Source organism: Oncorhynchus gorbuscha, linkage group LG12 (assembly GCF_021184085.1).
Source record: "Oncorhynchus gorbuscha isolate QuinsamMale2020 ecotype Even-year linkage group LG12, OgorEven_v1.0, whole genome shotgun sequence".
Classification (NCBI taxonomy): Eukaryota; Metazoa; Chordata; class Actinopteri; order Salmoniformes; family Salmonidae; genus Oncorhynchus; species Oncorhynchus gorbuscha.
The window spans coordinates 30,298,248-30,317,977 of NC_060184.1; the positions used below are offsets into that span (position 1 = coordinate 30,298,248).

The following is a 19,730-nucleotide window of genomic DNA, read 5'->3' on the forward strand; positions in this document are numbered from 1 at the left end:
ACTTAAATTGAACAGCTTTCGATGTTCTCTACAAATTCCTATGAGATGATTTCAGACATAAAGCGGAGGTGGAGGTGAGTCAAGTGAAATTAATCTATAATCCTTCGGTCACGGCGGGAAAGTTACTGTATAGCTGCACGCCTTGAGGACACATGCACTTGCCAGGCGCGCGCGGCAAACATCCTGTTGCAAAGTGCGCGAAGAACTTCTGTCGGCGGGAAAGGGACACCAGCCAACAATAGGCAGAGGCACCACTGTGCTAGTGAGTTTAATTCCTATTATACTATATGAAGCACTGCATATCGTTTTAATCCTCTCACTTGTCATTCAGTTGTCATGAAAATTATTATCTTTATTTTTATTACTTCGGTTTATGCAATATTCATCATCATCCATTGAGTTTTCATTAACCTGTTTTAATTTTGTGACTTAAAAAAAAAGTTTTTTTTTTTTTTACTTTGTCCTTACTAGGCATCCGTAGGCATTTGTCTTGTTCTCCACTACGACCTGCGGTTTGTGCTTTCTGTTGTGGTGAGAAACACCGGTGGGCAGCCAGCAGTCTGAACTATGGAGCAGATCAATGATATCCAGGTCGTTCCGTGCACCAGCTCCAATTATCTAAAACCATTCAGGGTGCACTATAGCCAGGTGAGTCCAAATAGCCCACTCGCGTTATATCATCCAGCATGAATTGCGGACACCATGTATTTTTATTGCTAGTTGCCCAACCCCCATTCATTTTGCAATTGCCTTATTGTGCAGCATCAACGTCGTAACCTTCATAAAAAGATGGCACACCATATTTAAATGACCATACTTATCGACTTAACGTCTTTATTAACTCTGCATCAACACTGCCACCAAATATTTACGAAAATCAATTGCATGAAATGTAAATATTCAAGCAAGTATAGTAGTTCGCTAACATATCAGTTGCTGTCTCATGTCGAGCACATGCTTTACATTAGGCTAGTTAGCTAGCTGGCTAACTTGCTGGAAATTGACAACCTGACCACTATAATATCTGAATTTCCCCTGTTGTTGATGGTTGTTAAAGGTTGAGTGGCACAGTAGCGCTGGCGCTAGTTGGGCAAGACCTTGAGATGTGTCAAACTGAGAGCTGGCTAGCCTGGCTCGTCAACTAGCTAGCTTGTTGTGGGACTGAGGTCGGATGTTGATGCAGCATTTGGGTGCTATGCTGAACATGCAAACCTATTCGACTTCCAGTGATTGATTTGGATCTAACCAGGAAACCCACAAGTCTACTTTTATGAATCGAACCCACCAGTATTTTATGGCCCACAAATTTTGTTAAAATGTTGATCTCCCTAAATATTAAATCTAAAGGGCAGCTACCTAATGTAGCTACTGTAGTTAGCTAAATTCCCTCAGGTATTCAAATAAATGTGTGGGTATATTGATTCCACTAGTACCTGCTCTATTTGGGTAGCTAGCTACATCGTTTGGAAGATGGATTGGCTACACTTAAACGACCATGTGATGTTCAAGATGACTATCTTTGTGGTTGAGTGTGTGTTTATTGATTGGGCTATAGTAATGGTCACAAGCAATTATGCATATTTAGTTACTTATAATAACCCTATTGGAACCAGATTTAGCATGGTTGCCGTTCTTTACACAAGGCAGTTTCCACTCTGAATTGAAAGTTATACTCAGGTCAATGACATGTAGGCTTACAGTGTCTGGCCTCTAGCCTCTACTTTGACCTTTCTAAGAATGCTACATTTTTCTGCTGTGATTTCTTTAGCAGTGATTCCCTTTGGGGTGGGCAATGTTTCATCACATTCACTCAACCTTTTCTGAGATCAGAATCACCTTCATTTGCCAAGTACATTTACACATACCCTGAATTTTCTCTTGTGAGAATGTGCTGCTTGCATGCAATAGACAAAATGTTTTGTAAAAAAAGAAACGTCCTCTCACTGTCAACTGTGTTTATTTTCAGCAAACTTGTGTAAATATTTGTATGAACATAAGATTCAACAACTGAGACAAACTGAACAAGTTCCACAGACATGTGACTAACAGAAATTGAATAGAGTCCCTGAACAATGGGGGGTCAACATCATAAGTAACAGTTAGTATCTGGTGTGGCCACCAGCTGCATTAAGTACTGCAGTGCATCTCCTCATGGACTGCACCAGATTTGCCAGTTCTTGCTGTGAGATGTTACCCCACTCTTCCACCAAGGCACCTGGGAGTTCCCATACATTTTTGGGGGGAATGGCCCTCACCCTCCGATCCAACAGGTCCCAGACGTGCTCAATGGGATTGAGATCCGAGCTCTTCGCTGGCCATGGCAGGACACTGACATTCCTGTCTTGCAGAAAATCACGCACAGAACGAGCAGTATGGCTGGTGGTATTGTCATGTTGGAGGGTCATGTCAGGATGAGCCTGCAGGAAGGGTACCACATGAGGGAGGAGGATGTCTTCCCAGTAACGCACAGCATTGAGATTGCCTGCAATGACAACAAGCTCAGTCCGATGATGCTGTGACACACCGCCCCAGACCATGACGGACCCTCCATCTACAAATTGATCCCGCTCCAGAGTACAGGCCTCGGTGTAACGCTCATTCCTTTGACGATAAATGCAAATCCGACCATCACCCCTGGTAAGACAAAACCGCGACTCGTCTGTGAAGAGCACTTTTTGCCAGTCCTGTTTGGTTCAGCGACGGTGGGTTTGTGCCCATAGGCGACGTTGTTGCCGGTGATGTCTGGTGAGGACCTACATTACAACAGGCCTACAAGCCCTCAGTCCAGCCTCTCAGCCTATTGCAGACAGTCTGAGCACTGATGGAGGGATTGTGCATTCCTCGTGTAACTCAGGCAGTTGTTGTTGTCCTGTATCTGTCCCACAGGTGTGATGTTCGATGTACCGATCCTGTGCAGGTGTTGTTACACGTGGTCTGCCACTGCGAAAATGATCATTACGATCAGCTGTCCATCCTGTCTCCCTGTAATGCTGTCTTAGGCATCTCACTGTATGGACATTGCAATTTATTGCCCTGGCCACATCTACAGTCCTCATACCTCCTTGCAGCATGCCTGAGGCACATTCATGCAGATGAGCAGGGACCCTGGGCATCTTTCTTTTGGTGTTTTTCAGAGTCAGTAGAAAGGCCTCTTTAGTGTCCTAAGTTTTACATTTAACATTTACATTTAAGTCATTTAGCAGACGCTCTTATCCAGAGCGACTTACAAATTGGTGCATTCACCTTATGACATCCAGTGGAACAGTCACTTTACAATAGTGCATCTAAATCTTATGGGGGGGGGGGGGGTGAGAGGGATTACTTATCCTATCCTAGGTATTCCTTAAAGAGGTGGGGTTTCAGGTGTCTCCGGAAGGTGGTGATTGACTCCGCTTTCCTGGCGTCGTGAGGGAGTTTGTTCCACCATTGGGGGGGCCAGGGCAGCGAACAGTTTTGACTGGGCTGAGCGGGAGCTGTACTTCCTCAGTGGTAGGGAGGTGAGCAGGCCAGAGGTGGATGAACGCAGTGCCCTTGTTTGGGTGTAGGGTTTTCATAACTATGACCTTAATTGCCTACCGTCTGTGTCTTAACGACCATTCCACGGGCACATTGTTCATTAATTGTTTATGGTTCATTGAACAAGCATGGGAAACAGTGTTTAAACCCTTTACAATGAAGACTGTGAAATTATTTGAATTTTTACAAATTCTCTTTGAAAGACAGGGTCCGGAAAATGGGATGTTTCTTTTTTGCTGAGTTTACAAACAAAATACAGACGACATACTGAATTACAATATCTGAAGAGTATATGCTGATTAGAGTGGGAATATAGGGGGAACACTGAATATTGTGCAGATTAGTATTTGAGGTCATTGTTGACAAGGTGCAGTAGTTGCTCAATGCAAAGTACCTTAAAGAACAATTCTGCCCACTTTTAACGTTTTGAGTTGTTATTATGAAATATTTATTGATGTCATACACAGTTTGAGTAATTGTATTTTATTGTCTATTGACTGTTTGGTGATGAGCAAAACTGTACATTTCTTCTCTGTGACGTATTCAAGTAGGATCCCTGAGATGGTTCAGTTGGTATAGCATGGCGCTTGTAAGCCCAGGGTTGTGGGTTCGATTCCCAAGGGGGGACCAGTACGACAATGTATGCACTCACTACTATCTGGATAAGAGTGCCTGCAAATGCTGTAAATTACTAATCCAATACAATTATGGACAGTCATTTTCAACAATCCTATATGACAAATCTGTAGTTTTCTGATCATATTGGAACTCCAAGCTATATGTTGCTCAAGTTGTCCTTTTCTAATAACAACGGTAAATATTTTAAATAGATGCTCAAAAAACCTATAGAACAGTAGTCACCAACCTTTTGAGTCAAGATTACTTTCTGAGTTGAAATGCAAGCCGAGGTCGATCGCTCAGAATTTTTTTTAAATTACACAAACGTAAGCCTATATGCAACATTAACCAATGAATAACAACACTGTAGCAATGAGGTTTGTGCAGTAGGCTATAGGCCCAATATATTATCATCGCATATTGGAATTGCTTGAATTTCCCTGCCAATGCATTGTTCTTCACACCATTTTTTACAATTATATTTCAACGTTTGAGGTAGGCAATATGACCACACCGGTAATAGATCAGTTTAACATGTGAGGCACAGCTGAGTGAGCATACATTTAAATATACACTGCTCAAAAAAATAAAGGGAACACTTAAACAAGACAATGTAACTCCAAGTCAATCACACTTCTTCTGTGAAATCAAACTGTCCACTTAGGAAGCAACACTGATTGACAATAAATTTCACATGCTGTTGTGCAAAGGGAATAGACAACAGGTGGAAATTATAGGCAATTAGCAAGACACCCCCAATAAAGGAGTGGTTCTGCAGGTGATAACCACAAACCACTTCTCAGTTCTTATGCTTCCTGGTTGATGTTTTGGTCACTTTTGAATGCTGGCGGTGCTTTCACTCTAGTGGTCGCATGAGACGGAGTCTACAACCCAAACAAGTGGCTCAGGTAGTGCAGCTCGTCCAGGATGGAACATCAATGTGAGCTGTGGCAAGAAGGTTTGCTGTGTCTGTCAGCGTAGTGTCCAGAGCATGGAGGCGCTACCAGGAGACAGGCCAGTACATCAGGAGACGTGGAGGAGGCCGTAGGAGGGCAACAACCCAGCAGCAGGACCGCTATCTCTGCCTTTGTGCAAGGAGTAGCAGGAGGAGCACTGCCAGAGCCCTGCAAAATGACCTCCAGCAGGCCACAAATGTGCATGTCTGCTCAAACGGTCAGAAACAGACTCCATGAGGGTGGTATGAGGGCCCAACGTCCACAGGTGGGGGTTGTGCTTACAGCCCAAAACCGTTTGGCATTTGCCAGAGAACACCAAGATTGGCAAATTCGCCACTAGCGCCCTGTGCTCTTCACAGATGAAAGCAGGTTCACACTGAGCACGTGACAGAGTCTGGAGACGCCGTGGAGAACGTTCTGCTGCCTGCAACATCCTCCAGCATGACCGGTTTGGCGGTGGGTCAGTCATGGGGTGGCATTTCTTTGGGGGGCCGCACAGCCCTCCATGTGCTCGCCAGAGGTAGCCTGACTGCCATTAGGAGATCCCTCAGGAGACCATCCGCCACCACATCAGGAGCATGCTCAGGCGTTGTAGGGAGGTCATACAGGCACGTGGAGGTCACACACATTACTGAGCCTCATTTTGACTTGTTTTAAGGACATTACATCAAAGTTGGATCAGCCTGTAGTGTGGTTTTCCACTTTAATTTTGAGTGTGACTCCAAATCCAGAGCTCCATGGGTTGATAAATTTGATTTCGATTGATAATTTTGTGTGATTTTGTTGTCAGCACATTCAACTATGTAAAGAAAAAAGTATTTAATAAGAATATTTCATTCATTCAGATCTAGGATGTGTTATTTAGTGTTCCCTTTATTTTTTTTGAGCAGTGTATTACTGGGCTGATGGTGCCTACATCTGATGGTCAGTCTCAGCGAAGGGAGAGATAATAAAAACAGCGTCTCTTTGCTGTGTTTGTTGACAGTCTCTCTCTAGTCATGGTTTTGAAATCTCGCAGTATCAACTTTGCTGTAGCTTTCTTTTATACCTGCTAAGTTACTGCAGACACATTAATCTGAGCCATCCGATTAGCCAGTGGTAGGTCTATAGTGCACTTGGTTTGCTCTCCGAGAAGGCAGAGTTTCTACCTTTTGTGGCGGCAGGTAGCCTAGTAGTTAGTGTTGGGCCAGTAACCGAAAGGTTGCTTGATCGAATCCCTGAGCTGACAAGGTAATAATCTGTTGTTCTGCCACTGAGCAAGGCAGTTATCTGTGGATGGAATTTGTTTAAATGAATGATTAGAATATTCCACCCTGAAACTATATGATTGTATGTAATTGATTAGAATCATCAATGAAATACATTAGAATCATCAAATTATTGTTAATGATGTGTGTAGTTTTAGTCAGAATTAGGGTAAAACAATATAACAATATGTCTCTAAAGTGTCTTAAACACAGACTGTCTGAGCAAGATTCGGTGCCGACCTTGGCTGGGGGCCACTGAGAGATTTGGGAAAGGACAGGGAGTGCTTCTCACGGTCCCTAATCTTTGTCGGCTGGGTAGGACAGTGTGTGCGTAGGATACCTAATGTTTGTGTGTGAAAGTATATGCGTAAAGCCAGTATAAAATGAATGGTTTTGTACAACAGACCAGCGCTCTTGTGAATAAGCCTTTTTGACTATTTTAGCTGGGCCTCTGTCTGTTTTATTCGACCAGTATCTGCAAACCAGAATTTGTAAGACTGAGTAATGATAATTCAATTGGGTTATGAACCTTGAGAACATAATTCTCGTAACATTAAACCACTGTTCCTAGGCCATCATTGTAAATAAGAATTTGTTCTTAACTGACTTGCCTAGTTAAATAAATAAAAAAATACTTCAGACACCTGAAAGGGTTCAAAATGGGAAACTATCACGATCGACCGGTTGATGACCACTGCTATAGAACGATATTTATAGACAGCTTACTACAATATGTTCAAACTCCCATGATTCTATTCAGCAAAACCACTCCCACCAGCTATTGAGCCTTTTCCAAATAGCCTATATTTCCATATTGAATTACTTGTAAACATACTACTTTTTTTGTTCCAGATACCTCTAGTGTTGGGTGGTTGCATGGACAGTCGCTGAGGCTTTATATTTCTGTTATCGGGGAACACTTTATTTCAGATGCAGCAGGTTTAGCTACTTAGCTAGCAAGCATTGCTAAATTTGCACCAAAGATACAGGCTGAGAGACCAGGATTCTGTAATGATTTGCCTGTAAATTTCATAATAAATGTTGTTCTTATAACAGGCCTACATGTTGTTTGGACTGTAACACAGTCAATAAGATGGAACTCGGCTGTTCTTGTTACAAGCACTATTATTTTGGATGTAGCAGACGGGTTAGTTAGCATACTAATAATAATAATAATAATAATAATAATATATGCCATTTAGCAGACGGGACTTACAGTCATTGTGCATACACTAACTAAATACAGTAACTCTGTTATGGTTACCGTAGCTAGTTAGCATCTAAATTAATTGTTTTTGTATATTGCAGTTGATTGGTGATAATGACATGAATACATATTCGGCATGACATTTTTGCAAGCATTATAATATATTTACTAGGACTGACCCCATTTAGTTGACTGGTCAATTATTTGGGCTATTGTTTGGGCTTTTGGTCGACCCAAGATTTCTTTAGTTGAGCAGTCTCATTTAAAATATATATCTTTTTATGGTGCACAAGATACCTGTCTGATTTGCCCCTGTCTCAGTGGACTAATCCATTGCGGATAGCACAGTCCACTCAGACGTGAAACTGAAATTTGTATATGGTTATATTATGTAATACAATGGTGCAACACTAATACATCTAGTGTTATTTTATAACATGTGCTTTCTCCCGGGTTGGATATGGTCACAGTCCGCAGTTCTGAAACCTGATCTAAAGTGTGCCATAGAATTGGCTCCTTCCCCTATTTTTATTATTTGAAAAAAATAAAATTGTGTGTGATTTTTGACCTCTTTTTCTCCCCAATTTTGTGGTATCCAATTGTTAGTAACTACTACCTTGTCTCACAGGCTCGGATGAGATGAAGGTTGAAAGTCATGCGTCCTCCGATACACAACCCAACCAAGCCGCACTGCTTCTTAACACAGTGCGCATCCAACCTGGAAGCCAGCCGCACCAATGTGTCGGAGGAAACACCGTGCACCTGGCAACCTTGGTTAGCGTGCACTGCGCCCGGCCCGCCACAGGAGTCGCTGCTGCGCGATGAGACAAGGACATCCCTACCGGCCAAGCCCTCCCTAACCCGGACGACGCTTGGCCAATTGTGCGTCGCCCCGTGGACCTCCTGATCGCGACCGGTTACGACAGAGCCTGGGCGCGAACCCAGAGTCTGATGGCACAGCTGGCGCTGCAGTAGCCTTTCCCTATGTTGTTATGTGAATAATAGCAAAGTTAACCAGCATATTGGTATTGAGAACGATGCGGCGTTTCAACTCAGTTTTTCACATTTCCTGACATTTAATCAGAGAAAAAAAACCTGTTTTAGGTCAGTTAGAATCACCACTTTATTTTAAGAATGTGAATTGTCGGGAGCACGTGATGCCGCGGAGCTGAGCAAACGTTGACAAACCAAGCTCTTCAAAGTTGTTCTATTTTTACCTAAATAACAACGTTGAAACAATATTCTAACATCGGCTGATAAATTGTCAAGTACTTACCTTCCCAAAGAGCCATGGACCGCCGACCGAGAGGCAAGAAGGACGACCAAAACTTTGTTGATTCCCAAGATAACGATAACGCTACAGCTAGCAAGATTAGCATTAGCCCTCATAAGTCAGAAGACAGTTCCAGACTGTTGCTCTCAGCAGCCTCTTGCGAGCCTGCCGACATGCTGGCTACTCTCCTCCGGGAAATTCAGGATGGTAACAAAGGTCTTACTATGAAAATGGATAAATCGGCTGAACTCCATTCTTTCATTGACGACCTGAAATCCTCCATGGATGATCTCCTTTTGAGAACGACTGAGGCAGAGTTGCGCATTAGCACAGTTGAAGATACCATCGCTCGACATGACCAGGTCTTGATACAACTGCAAAAGGACAATGCCTACCTCAAAAACAAGGTAGATCAGATGGAGAACCAGAGTAGACGTAGTAATATCCGTGTAGTGGGATTGAAAGAGGAGAGTGAGGGCCGTGACCCAGTCCGTTTCTTCACTCAATGGATCCCGGAGGTCCTTGGCATAATTAACTTCACCAAGCCGCTGGATATCGAACGCGCCCACAGAACATCTGCGCAGAAGCCCCGGCCAGATGAGTCCCCACGGGCCGTCCTGATCAGGTTCCTCCGTTTCCAAGACCGAGAGAAGATACTCCAACTCGCAAAAGAGCCAAAGGGGACATCCCCATCGATGGAAAGAGGGTCAGCCTTTTCCCGGATATGAGCGCGTATCTCGCCAGACGTTGCAAGCAGTTCAGACCTGCCGCCAAAGCACTGAAGGAGAAGAACATCACAGGCTACCTCATCCACCCTGCGTGTATAAAGGCCGAAGCCATCCCTTCAACACACCGGGAGAAGTGCACACTTTTCTCAAAGAACTGAACAACGTCTGAGCCAGGACTGTCTCTCTGGGGGATAAAATGCAGTTGGTTTGTTTTCTCTTATGCGGACTGAACTGCTGATATCTTCCGGCCACCATAATTAATTTGTACATTTTCAACTAACCATATCTTTCCGGGGTGAATTCTATTACATTTACAGGAGAGTATATTTTCCATATTTTCCATATCCACTGGGCGAAGCAAAGAAGTGGGCTTAGGCCCACTGCTTTCCCCCTCATTTATGTTAATCTTTCGGAAAAGAGACTCAAGCAGCCCTTACCGTGGGCAGTAAATTCAGCCATAAATATCTATTCACAACGTTTGTTTTCAACTTAGAGAGCTTGCAGGTTTTAGTTTAGTTTAGCTAGTAAAAGCAAGATGGAAAGCGAGCAGCAACGTATCTCTACAAGTGTATTCATGTTTGATTGTTGTTTTAGTCTGACAATCGGGGTGGGTGGGATTTTTATTTTTTTCTATGTTTGTTTCCTTCCTAAAGAGACACACAGGTCACTTCTGTGTTTAAACATTTCCTAATTATCTACATATGATAGATTTCCATTTAGTTAAATATTTTTAACCCAACCTATGCTTAGTCCACTAAAATATGTCACATTCAACGTAAAAGGTCTTGGACCCTATTGAATATTCATGCTCCTAACTGCTCTTTGATGACCATATGTTTATTCAGAATGTCTTCCTTCAGGTTGCTCAAGCACCACCAGGATAGCTACTGGTTGGAGGAGATTTTAATTTTTGTTTAGATACAGTTCTTGATAGGTCCTCTGATAAACCTTCACTTCTTACCAAAGCCGGCAAGCTCACCATGTCATTCATGAAAGATCTCAATTTACTAGATATCTGGAGACAGTTGCACCCACAGGATAGGGACTACTCTTTTTATTCACACCCACACAAGACACACACACATAGGTACATTTTTACTTTCGACACAACTGTTTCATAGTGTTAGATGTCGAGTATCTCCCCAGATTGCTGAGTGACCATTCTCCTCTGGTATTATCAATCTCCATTCCTACCAAGGTAAATGTAGCATATAGATGGAGACTAAATTCTAAGCAACCTACATTTTGTGCATTCATCAAAGAGCAGATCGATATTTTTACTTTGACAAACAAACCCTCCGCTCCTGACAGTTTCATTCTTTGGGACACATTGAAGGCCTATCTGAGGGGACAGACAATTTCCTATACTAAATAAAGGGCTGAAGAGAGAACACGGTGCGGAACTGAGTGCCCTTGAATCTGAAATCTCCGAGCTAGAGAGAAACTACCAAAGAGGCCCGACTAAGATCTATACAGGCTTTTGGTAAATAAAAAACTTAAATACAATATTCTGAACACATATCAAGCTGAGAGGGCCATCACTAAATCAAAACAGCGTTATTACGAGCTTGGAGAGAAAGCTCAAAGTATTGGCATGGCAATTGAAAGTAAGAGGACAATTCATGCTATAGAAACTCTTACTAATGAGATCTTTTGACCCTACTGAAATTAATAATACTTTAAAGAAATACTATGAAGACCTCTACACTTCCCAATCAAGCGATGATCTATCAGAGATCGACTACTTTCTCTCCTGTCTCAACCTCCCATGCCTGTCAGGGGAAGACAGCGAGCGCCTGAGTGAACACTTCTCAGTTCCTGAATTGTTGGAGGCCATTAAATCCTTACCTTTTAATAAATCTCCTGGGGAGGATGGCTTCCCTCCAGAGTTTTATAAAGAATTTAGGGAGCTGTTGGTTCCCTACCTTTATGGAGGTACTTAAAAAAGCCAGGGAAGACAACTGCTTTCCAGAGTCTTTCTCTCAAGCAGTGATTACTGTAATCCACAAGAAAGGGAAAACACAGCTAAAGTGTGGCTCCTATAGACCAATCTCTCTCCTTAACACAGATTGTAAACTGGTCACAAAGATGCTATCTAAGAGACTGGAGTCATGTCTTCCCCTGTTGGTCAACCCAGATCAGACTGGCTTCATAATTAATAGATTGTCCTCCAATAATCTCAGAAGGTTCTTTGGTATAATTCACCTTGCCAACAAAAACAAAATACCTAGTGTCGCAGTCTCCCTCGACGCTGAAAAGGCCTTTTGATAGGGTTGAATGGCCATACCTCTTTTGCGTCTTGGAATAGTTCATTTTAGGTACCGTGTTTGTAAATTTGATAAAATCACTCTACAAATCTCCTAAAGCTAGGATTACTACCAATGGGATTACTTCCTCCTCTTTCCCTCTTTATAGGGGGAACAGACAAGGTTGTCCAATTAGCCCCCACCTCTTTGCCCTCGACATCGACCCGTTGGCTGAGACTATTGCCCTGACATGCATGGCTTTGAGGTGGGCCCCCATACCCATAAATTATCACCCTTTGCGGACGACCTTATCTTATTTCTAACAAACCCAGAACACTCCCCCTCTCACTTGCAGATCCTACTACAGTGTTCTAGTTCTTTCTCTGGATATAAGGTCAGTTTGATAAAAGCTAAATCTTACAGTTGTCTGTCTTTGACCATCATACCATCAAGCACAAGTTTCCTTTTAGATGGTCGCCTATGCGCTTCACATATTTGGGCATAATGGTGGATGGTAATCTGAACAACCTCTATAAACTCAATCTGGTCAGTTTGTTTCAAAAGGTGGAGGGTGACCATTGTAAATGGATGGACTTACCTCTCACTCTACTGGGTAGAATCCATGTAATTAAAATGAATGTCCTGCCCAGATTTCTATATCTGTTTCAATCTCTCCCTATCCCTGTTCCCGCAGCATTTTTCTCCTCTCTCTACAAGTTTACCAGATGGTTTATCTGGCACGGCAAAACCCCTAGGGTTGGCCTGGATAAACTGACCCTTGATTACAGTCAAGGGGGCTTAAACCTCCCCAATTTTAGAATGTACTACTGGGCTGCACAGTCTAGGTTTGTGGCTCTAGGTTTGAGGTTTGACATTGGTCCATCTCCCTCATGGTTGAACATTGAAAAGCTTTAGGTAAATGATGACACTGGGGCAGAATTGTTTTACAAATGGGACAGAAAATCTATAAAAACCATCACCGACAACCCTTTAATCATACATTCTGTCCTGGCATGGTGCAAACTGCTGTTCAGACTAGGGGGATTCCTTTCCCCTAAAACCCCTTTATGGAACAATCGATTGATTCCTATGTTTTTCCAGTATAGTAACTTTAGACCATGGTCTGATAAGGGGATCACTCTTCTGGAACATTGTTACGAGGAGGGAGTTCTTATGTCTTTTAATCAGCTGAAATATAAATACCACTTACCTAACTGGGACTTCTTTAGCTACCTACAACTACGAAACTTTATTAGGGTGACTCTCAAGGGACAATGGAACCTACCTAAGATATCACCTTTTGAACTCTGCCATGCAGACCAACCACACTTCAAGACCATTTCCCGTGTTTACGATGCTCTTATGTCAGGACTAACACTGCCTGGGCTAGATAAACTCAGACTTGGATGGGAAAAAGATCTGTGTATTGATCTTGATGAGGATCTATGGCGTGACCTATGCAGGGATGGTGTTACATCCACATTGAACTCCAGATAGACTGATCCAGTTTCATTTCCTCCATCAACTCTATATCACCCCATCTAAATTGCACAAGTTCAACCCAGATATCTCCTCCCTATGTTTTAGATGTGGCTCAGATGAAGAAACATTCCTCCATTCCACTTGGCAGTGTTCACAACTGCATGGTTTCTGGCAGGTGGTATGCGATACCATATCCTCAATTCACAGGGTTGCATTCACTTTAGACCCGGAGGTCTGTCTACTGGGTAACCATACTAACACCAACCTTAGGCAAAGCCATACTATAAAGCTAACAGAAATATTGCTAGCGATTGCCAAGAAATGTATGGCCTTGAAATGGAAATTTCATTCCTCCAATCAGAAGTTATCGTTGTCTAATATCTTTTCACTTTTGTTTTGAATGTTCTTAATTGGAAAATGCAAAAGTAAAATGTCTAAAAAAATAGAATGTGAAATGTCAGAATAATAGAGTGATTTTATATTTCAGCTTTTATTTCTTTCATCGCCTCCTTGCTCGCTCAAGCTTTTTCAGTTCTGCCCACAACTGTTCTATGAGATATAGGTCAGGGCTTTGTGATGGTCATTCCAATACCTCGACTTTGTTCTTAAGCCATTTTGCCACAACTTTGGAAGTATGCTTGGGGTCATTGTCCATTTGGAAGACCCATTTGCAACCAAGCTTTAACTCCCTGAATGATGTCTTGAGATGTTGCTTCAATATATCCACATCATTTTCCTACCTCATCATGTCATCTATTTTGTGAAGTGCACCAGTCCCTCCTGCAACAAAGCACCCCCACAACATGATGCTGCCACCCCCTTGCTTCATGGTTTGGATATAGTGTTCTTCAGCTTGCAAGCCCCCCCCTTTTCCCTCCAAACATAATGATTGTCATTATGTCTAAACAGTTCTATTTTTGTTTCATCAGTCCAGAGGACATTTCTCCAAAAAGTATGATTCCCCCCCCAAAGTATGGTTTTTCAACACCGATACCGATGATTGGAATACCAAAAAAAAAGCCACTACCGATTAATCGGCCGATTTAAAAATAAAAAGAGATTTGCTTTTTACATTTGAAATGTATTTGTAATAATGACACTTACAACAATACTGAATGAACACTTATTTTAACTTAATATAATACACGGTGCTTTTCCTCAGCTTATCGCCTGACTCATAATAGTCCTTTCGGTATCGCTCTGCTCTGAATTTATGGGTTAGAGTCAAATTTTGTCGCTTTTTTGAGAATGTTGCTGTCTCAGAAGGCCTCTTCAACATGTTTCTCAGTGATGGCCAAGTTGTGAGGTGACGTAAGGGTCACACACGACCGACCTCTCCTCTCAAAAAAACCCAGTCGAAAAAGGAATGATTTCCCTAGGCCAGGGGTGTCAAAGTCAAATGGACGGAGGGCCAAATAAAAAATTTAGCTACGAGCCGAGGGCCGGACTGTTCGAATGTTCATTGAAATTTTTTTAAATGACGCATATAGTCTAGTGAACCTAATTGAACCTACTGAAAACCTAACAAATATATTCCAATATGATCAGATAAATAAAGCAATATTTTCTTATGGCTCTGTCAGTAATCTTTAATTTTCAACAGACACAAAAGACAAATTTCCTTTATATAAAAATCCCCATAACATGAACATTAAATGAAAGAAACCGGTATTCAAGGCACCATCAGTAGCCTATATTTTCTATTTTAGCAAAAGTGGGCTAAATTTACTTCAAAGAAAAAAACAATAATAGCAATTTTCTATCATCCACTCAACTGAAATATTTTTAAAATATAATTGGATTGAAATACAATAAAATAAAGTGCAAAAATCTATTAATCAAAAACAACACTTTGTTTAAGGAGAAGTAACATGCAGTGAAAACAAATATTAAACTTTAACTTTTAAACTTGAACTGAGTAAAAACTCTAAATATGTGATTGCACAGTAATGTTCACTTGTTTGAGGTTGAGGGTGATACTTGGTGGTGTCCCATCTTTTCCACAAGTTCATCAATGTTCGGGGTAAGGCTCTGAGCTGAGGAAATCCTCAGAATTGAGTGGAGGTGTTCAGCAGTAAGTCGACTTCTGTGTGATGTTTTGTTCAAGTTCATCAAAGAAAACAGTTGTTCACACAGGTATGTGCTGCCAAACATAGACAACGTTTGAGCAGCCTGGATGCGCAGCTGGGGCATTGTGTCGGGGAGGAAACGGGCGAACTCCGCAGCACCCACTGCCGCATATTTTGCCCTCAGTGCATCATTGCATTGGAGGTCAATCAACTCCATTTGGAGGTTTGGTGGTGAGCTTTCCACGTCAACAGCAAATGGGTTACCGAGCAGTTCCAACCTGCTTTTTTGTGCTTCAAAGTCAGCAAATCGGCGTCGAAAGTCAGCGGCAAGCATACCTATTTTATCAGCCAACTGTGCGCTCGGGAACGCACTGGTAGAGAGCTTCTCTTTCATGGTCTGGCAGCTGGGAAAGTGGCTCAAATTTTCTTTCCGCATCTGCGTCTCCCACAGAGTCAGTTTGGTTTTAAATGCCTTCACTGTACTGTACATATCAGAGATGACACGATCCCGACCCTGCAGCTGCAAGTTCATTGCATTCAGATGACTCGTAATGTCACACAGAAAAGCCATTTCACACAGAAACATTTCGTCTCGGAGTTGTGTTGTGTCTTTCCCTTTGCTGTCCAAGAACAGACAAATCTCCTCACGAAGCTCGAAACATCTTTGAAGCACCTTTCCCTGGCTTAGCCATCGCACCTCTGTGTGATAAGGCAAATCACCATGCTCCGTTTCTAACTCCGTCAGAAATGCCTTGAACTGGCGGTGATTCAAACCTTTGGCTCTGATAAAGTTAACTGTGCGCGTGATGATGCTCATTACATGCTCCATTTTCAAGGCTTTACCGCACAACGCTTCCTGGTGTATGATACAATGATAAGCTGTCAGCTCACCTGTCGCGTTTTCCTCTTGCATCTTTTCCCGTATCTTTCCACCAGTCCGCTCCTGTGTCCACACATCGCAGGTGCTCCGTCGGTTGTCAAACCCACGAGTTTTTCCCAAGGCAGCTCCATCTCATTTACACATCTTGACACCTCTTCATACAAATCATGCCCCGTAGTTGTGCCATGCATAGGACGTAAAGCCAAAAACTCCTCTGTCACGCTTAGGCTGGAGTCCACTCCGCGGATGAAAATTGACAACTGGGCAATGTCAGAAATGTCGGTGCTCTCATCCACAGCCAAGGAATATGCAATGAAATCTTTTCCCTTTTTCACAAGCTGCTCTTTTAGATTGATGGACAACTGGTCTACTCTCTCGGCAATGGTGTTTCTGCTCAGACTCACATTTAAAAAGAGTTGCCTTTTTTCTGGGCAAACTTCGTCACAAACTTTAATCATGCAGTTTTTGATGAAATCCCCCTCCGTAAATGGCTGTGATTTAGCGATCTCTTCTGCCAAAATAAAACTGGCCTTGACAGCAGCCTGGCCTTGTGATTTGGCTTTTTTGAACAGAGCCTGTCGAGATTTGAGGCCTCGTTTTAATTCCTCTGCCTTTTGTAGCCTTTGTTCCATGTCCATATTCTTGTTTTTGTCCGCGTGTTTCGTTTCATAATGTCCTCTCAGATTATACTCTTTCAGTACCGCCACACTTTCTCCACACAGAAGACACACAGGTTTTCCAGCTACCTCCGTGAACAAATACTCCGACTCCCACCTTGTTTGAAACCCCCCGGTTCTCAGTGTCCACCTTCCGTTTTGCCATTTTTGATGGGTATCTGAAAGTTAATTTTACTGTGATGCTGACAACTGCTGTGCCAATAAATATTGAAATGAAGCAGCCTACTGCTCGGTGCGTCACCGTTGCATTGTGGGAAATGTAGTATTGGTGCGTGTAAAAGATCTGCGGGCTGCCGGCTTGCTGCGGTCTGCGGGCCGGTTCTAATAATAAATCAAGATCATCCCAGGGGCCGTAAAAAACCTTCTCGCGGGCCGGATGTGGCCCGCGGGCCTTGACTCTGACATATGTGCCCTAGGCCTATTCGTCTGTAATTTTACAATTTCTAAAATAATTTAGGTTACTGCAAGAATTATGCCTACTTTAGATTTTTGTTTTGTTTTTACAATTCTGCAATATTAATGTTCTACAGTTAACTCTATTTTGTTAGCAAATTCCGCAATTCCGTCCTCGTACTACGCATCGTGGAAATCCATAGGGCCCAATGTACAGTACCAGTCAAAAGTGTGGACACACCTACTCATTAAAGGGTTTTTCTTTATTCTTACTATTTTCTACATTGTAGAATAATAGTGAAGATATCAACACTATGAAATAATACATATGGAATTGTGTAGTACCCAAAAAAGTTAAAACAAATCAAAATACATTTTTAGATTCTTCAAAGTAGCCACCCTTTGCCTTGATAACCGCTTTGCACACTCTTGGCATTCTCTCAACCAGCTTCATGAGTTAGTCACCTGGAATGCATTTTCAACAATCTTGAAGGAGTTCCCACATATGCTGAGCACTTGTTGGCTGTCACGGCGCTGTCCAACTCGTCCCAAACCATCTCAATTGGGTTGAGGTCGGGTAATTGTGGAGGCCAGGTCATCCGATGCGGCACTCCATCACTCTCCTTCTTGATCAAATAGCCCTTACACAGCCTGGATGTATGTTTTTGGTCATTGTCCTGTTGAAAAACAATTGATAGTCCCACTAAGTGCAAACCAGTTGGGATGGTGTAATGCTGTGGTAGCCATGCTGGTTAAGTGTGCCTTGAATTCTAAATAAATCACCAACTGTGTCAACAGCAAAGCACCATCACACCACCTCCACCATACTTCACGGTGGGAACCATACATGCGGAGATCATCCCTTCACCTACTCTGCATTTCACAAAGACACAGCGGTTGGAACCAAAAATCAAACATTTGTACTCATCAGACCAAAGGACAGATTTCTACCAGTCTAATGTCCATTGCTAGTGTTTCTTGGTCAAAGCAAGTCTTCGTGTCCTTTTAGTAGTGTTTTTTTTGCAGCAATTCAACCATGAAGGCTTGGTTCACGCAGTCTCTTCTGAACAGTTGATGTTGAGATGTATCTGTTACTTGAACGCTGAAGCATTTTTTTGGGGGGCTGCAATCTGAGGTGCAGTTAATTGCCGATTTCTGATGCTGGAAACTTTAATAAACTTATCCTCTGCAGCAGAGGTATCTCTGGGCCTTTCTTTCCTGTGGCAGTCCCCATTAGAGTCAGTTTCATCATAGTGCTTGATGGTTTTTGCAACTGCACTTGAAGAAACTTTAGTAGTTCTTGAACTGTTCCGGATTGACTGACCTTCATTTCATGAGGTAAAGATGGACTGTCGTTTCTCTTTTTTTTTTGCTGTTCTTGCCATAATGTGGACTTAGCCCTATTTGGTAAAAGACCAACTTCTATATACAACCCCTACCATGTCACAACACAACTGGTTGGCTGAAACGCATTAAGAAGGAAAGAAATTCCACAAATTAACTGTTAACAAGGCACACCTGTTAATTGAAATGCATTCCAGATGACTACCTTATGAAGCTGGTTTAGAGAATGCCAAGAGTGTGCAAAGCTGTCAAGGCAAAGGGTGGCTACTTTGGAGAATCAAATATACATTAATTTGGATTCAACACGTTTTTGGCAACAGAATGTTGACGGTAAAATCTCCCTCAGTTTTTTGTGACCACATTTTCCAAAAAACTCTAAATTAAGATTCAAAGATGTCTGCAGAAAGAACGGGGTGTCAGCTAGGATACATTTAATGTCAAATATTACACCTAGAGTTTGAAGAATCTATTTTGGTTATTGAACTACAGTAAATTAAGTGGATTAACACCAGGTAATAGAATGACATCATGGGTCCCTGATCTCTACTATACAGAAATGCATAATTATTGTCATTCTCTTCATGGTGATGCATCCTTACTAGGTACGCAAAGGTAGAAAAATGCATGTTTGGTATTATTCTACACACTGGTTATTATTCTAATGAGCCCCGCCCCCAAACAATACCACATTTTGTTGAACCGGACCAAATCTGTACCAATCATGGACTTCTATGTTTCACAAATTTGGACAGTATAGTCTTGTAAAGTACAGTATCTTCAGTACAATACATTCAACGCTGTACTCTAGTCTGCTGTTCTAAACTCTACAGTGTTGTACGGACATATCTCTACTTTTCTATACTGTGCTCCACTGTCATGTCCTAACTTGTGAAAGAGACGCATGATTGGTAGAAATTTAGACTGACCAAATTTCAACGAGGCCTACTTTTCAACATCCATGGACGTCCCGTGTTGGTCGACGGTAATGGGTGAGGGGGCTGGCTACAGTAAATGGAAAAGGGGGGCTCATGGGAGAGAACGTTTGCCACCGCACACCCGAAAGCAAATGAACTGAACATAACAGTATTCTAGTG

The 19,730-nt window shown here is 42.3% G+C and overlaps 1 protein-coding gene across 1 annotated transcript in view; it reads left to right on the forward strand.

Annotated features, from left to right (window-relative positions):
* Window positions 1–218: 218 nt before the first annotated feature.
* The window catches only part of nudt14 (nudix (nucleoside diphosphate linked moiety X)-type motif 14), an 89,522-nt gene continuing 70,010 nt past the window's right edge, over window positions 219–19,730 (forward strand). The window contains exons 1-2 of the mRNA XM_046291791.1: window positions 219–262; window positions 472–648. Coding sequence (XP_046147747.1) covers window positions 568–648 — 81 coding nt within the window. The 5' untranslated portion in view covers window positions 219–262; window positions 472–567. The remainder of the gene's footprint in view (window positions 263–471; window positions 649–19,730) is intronic.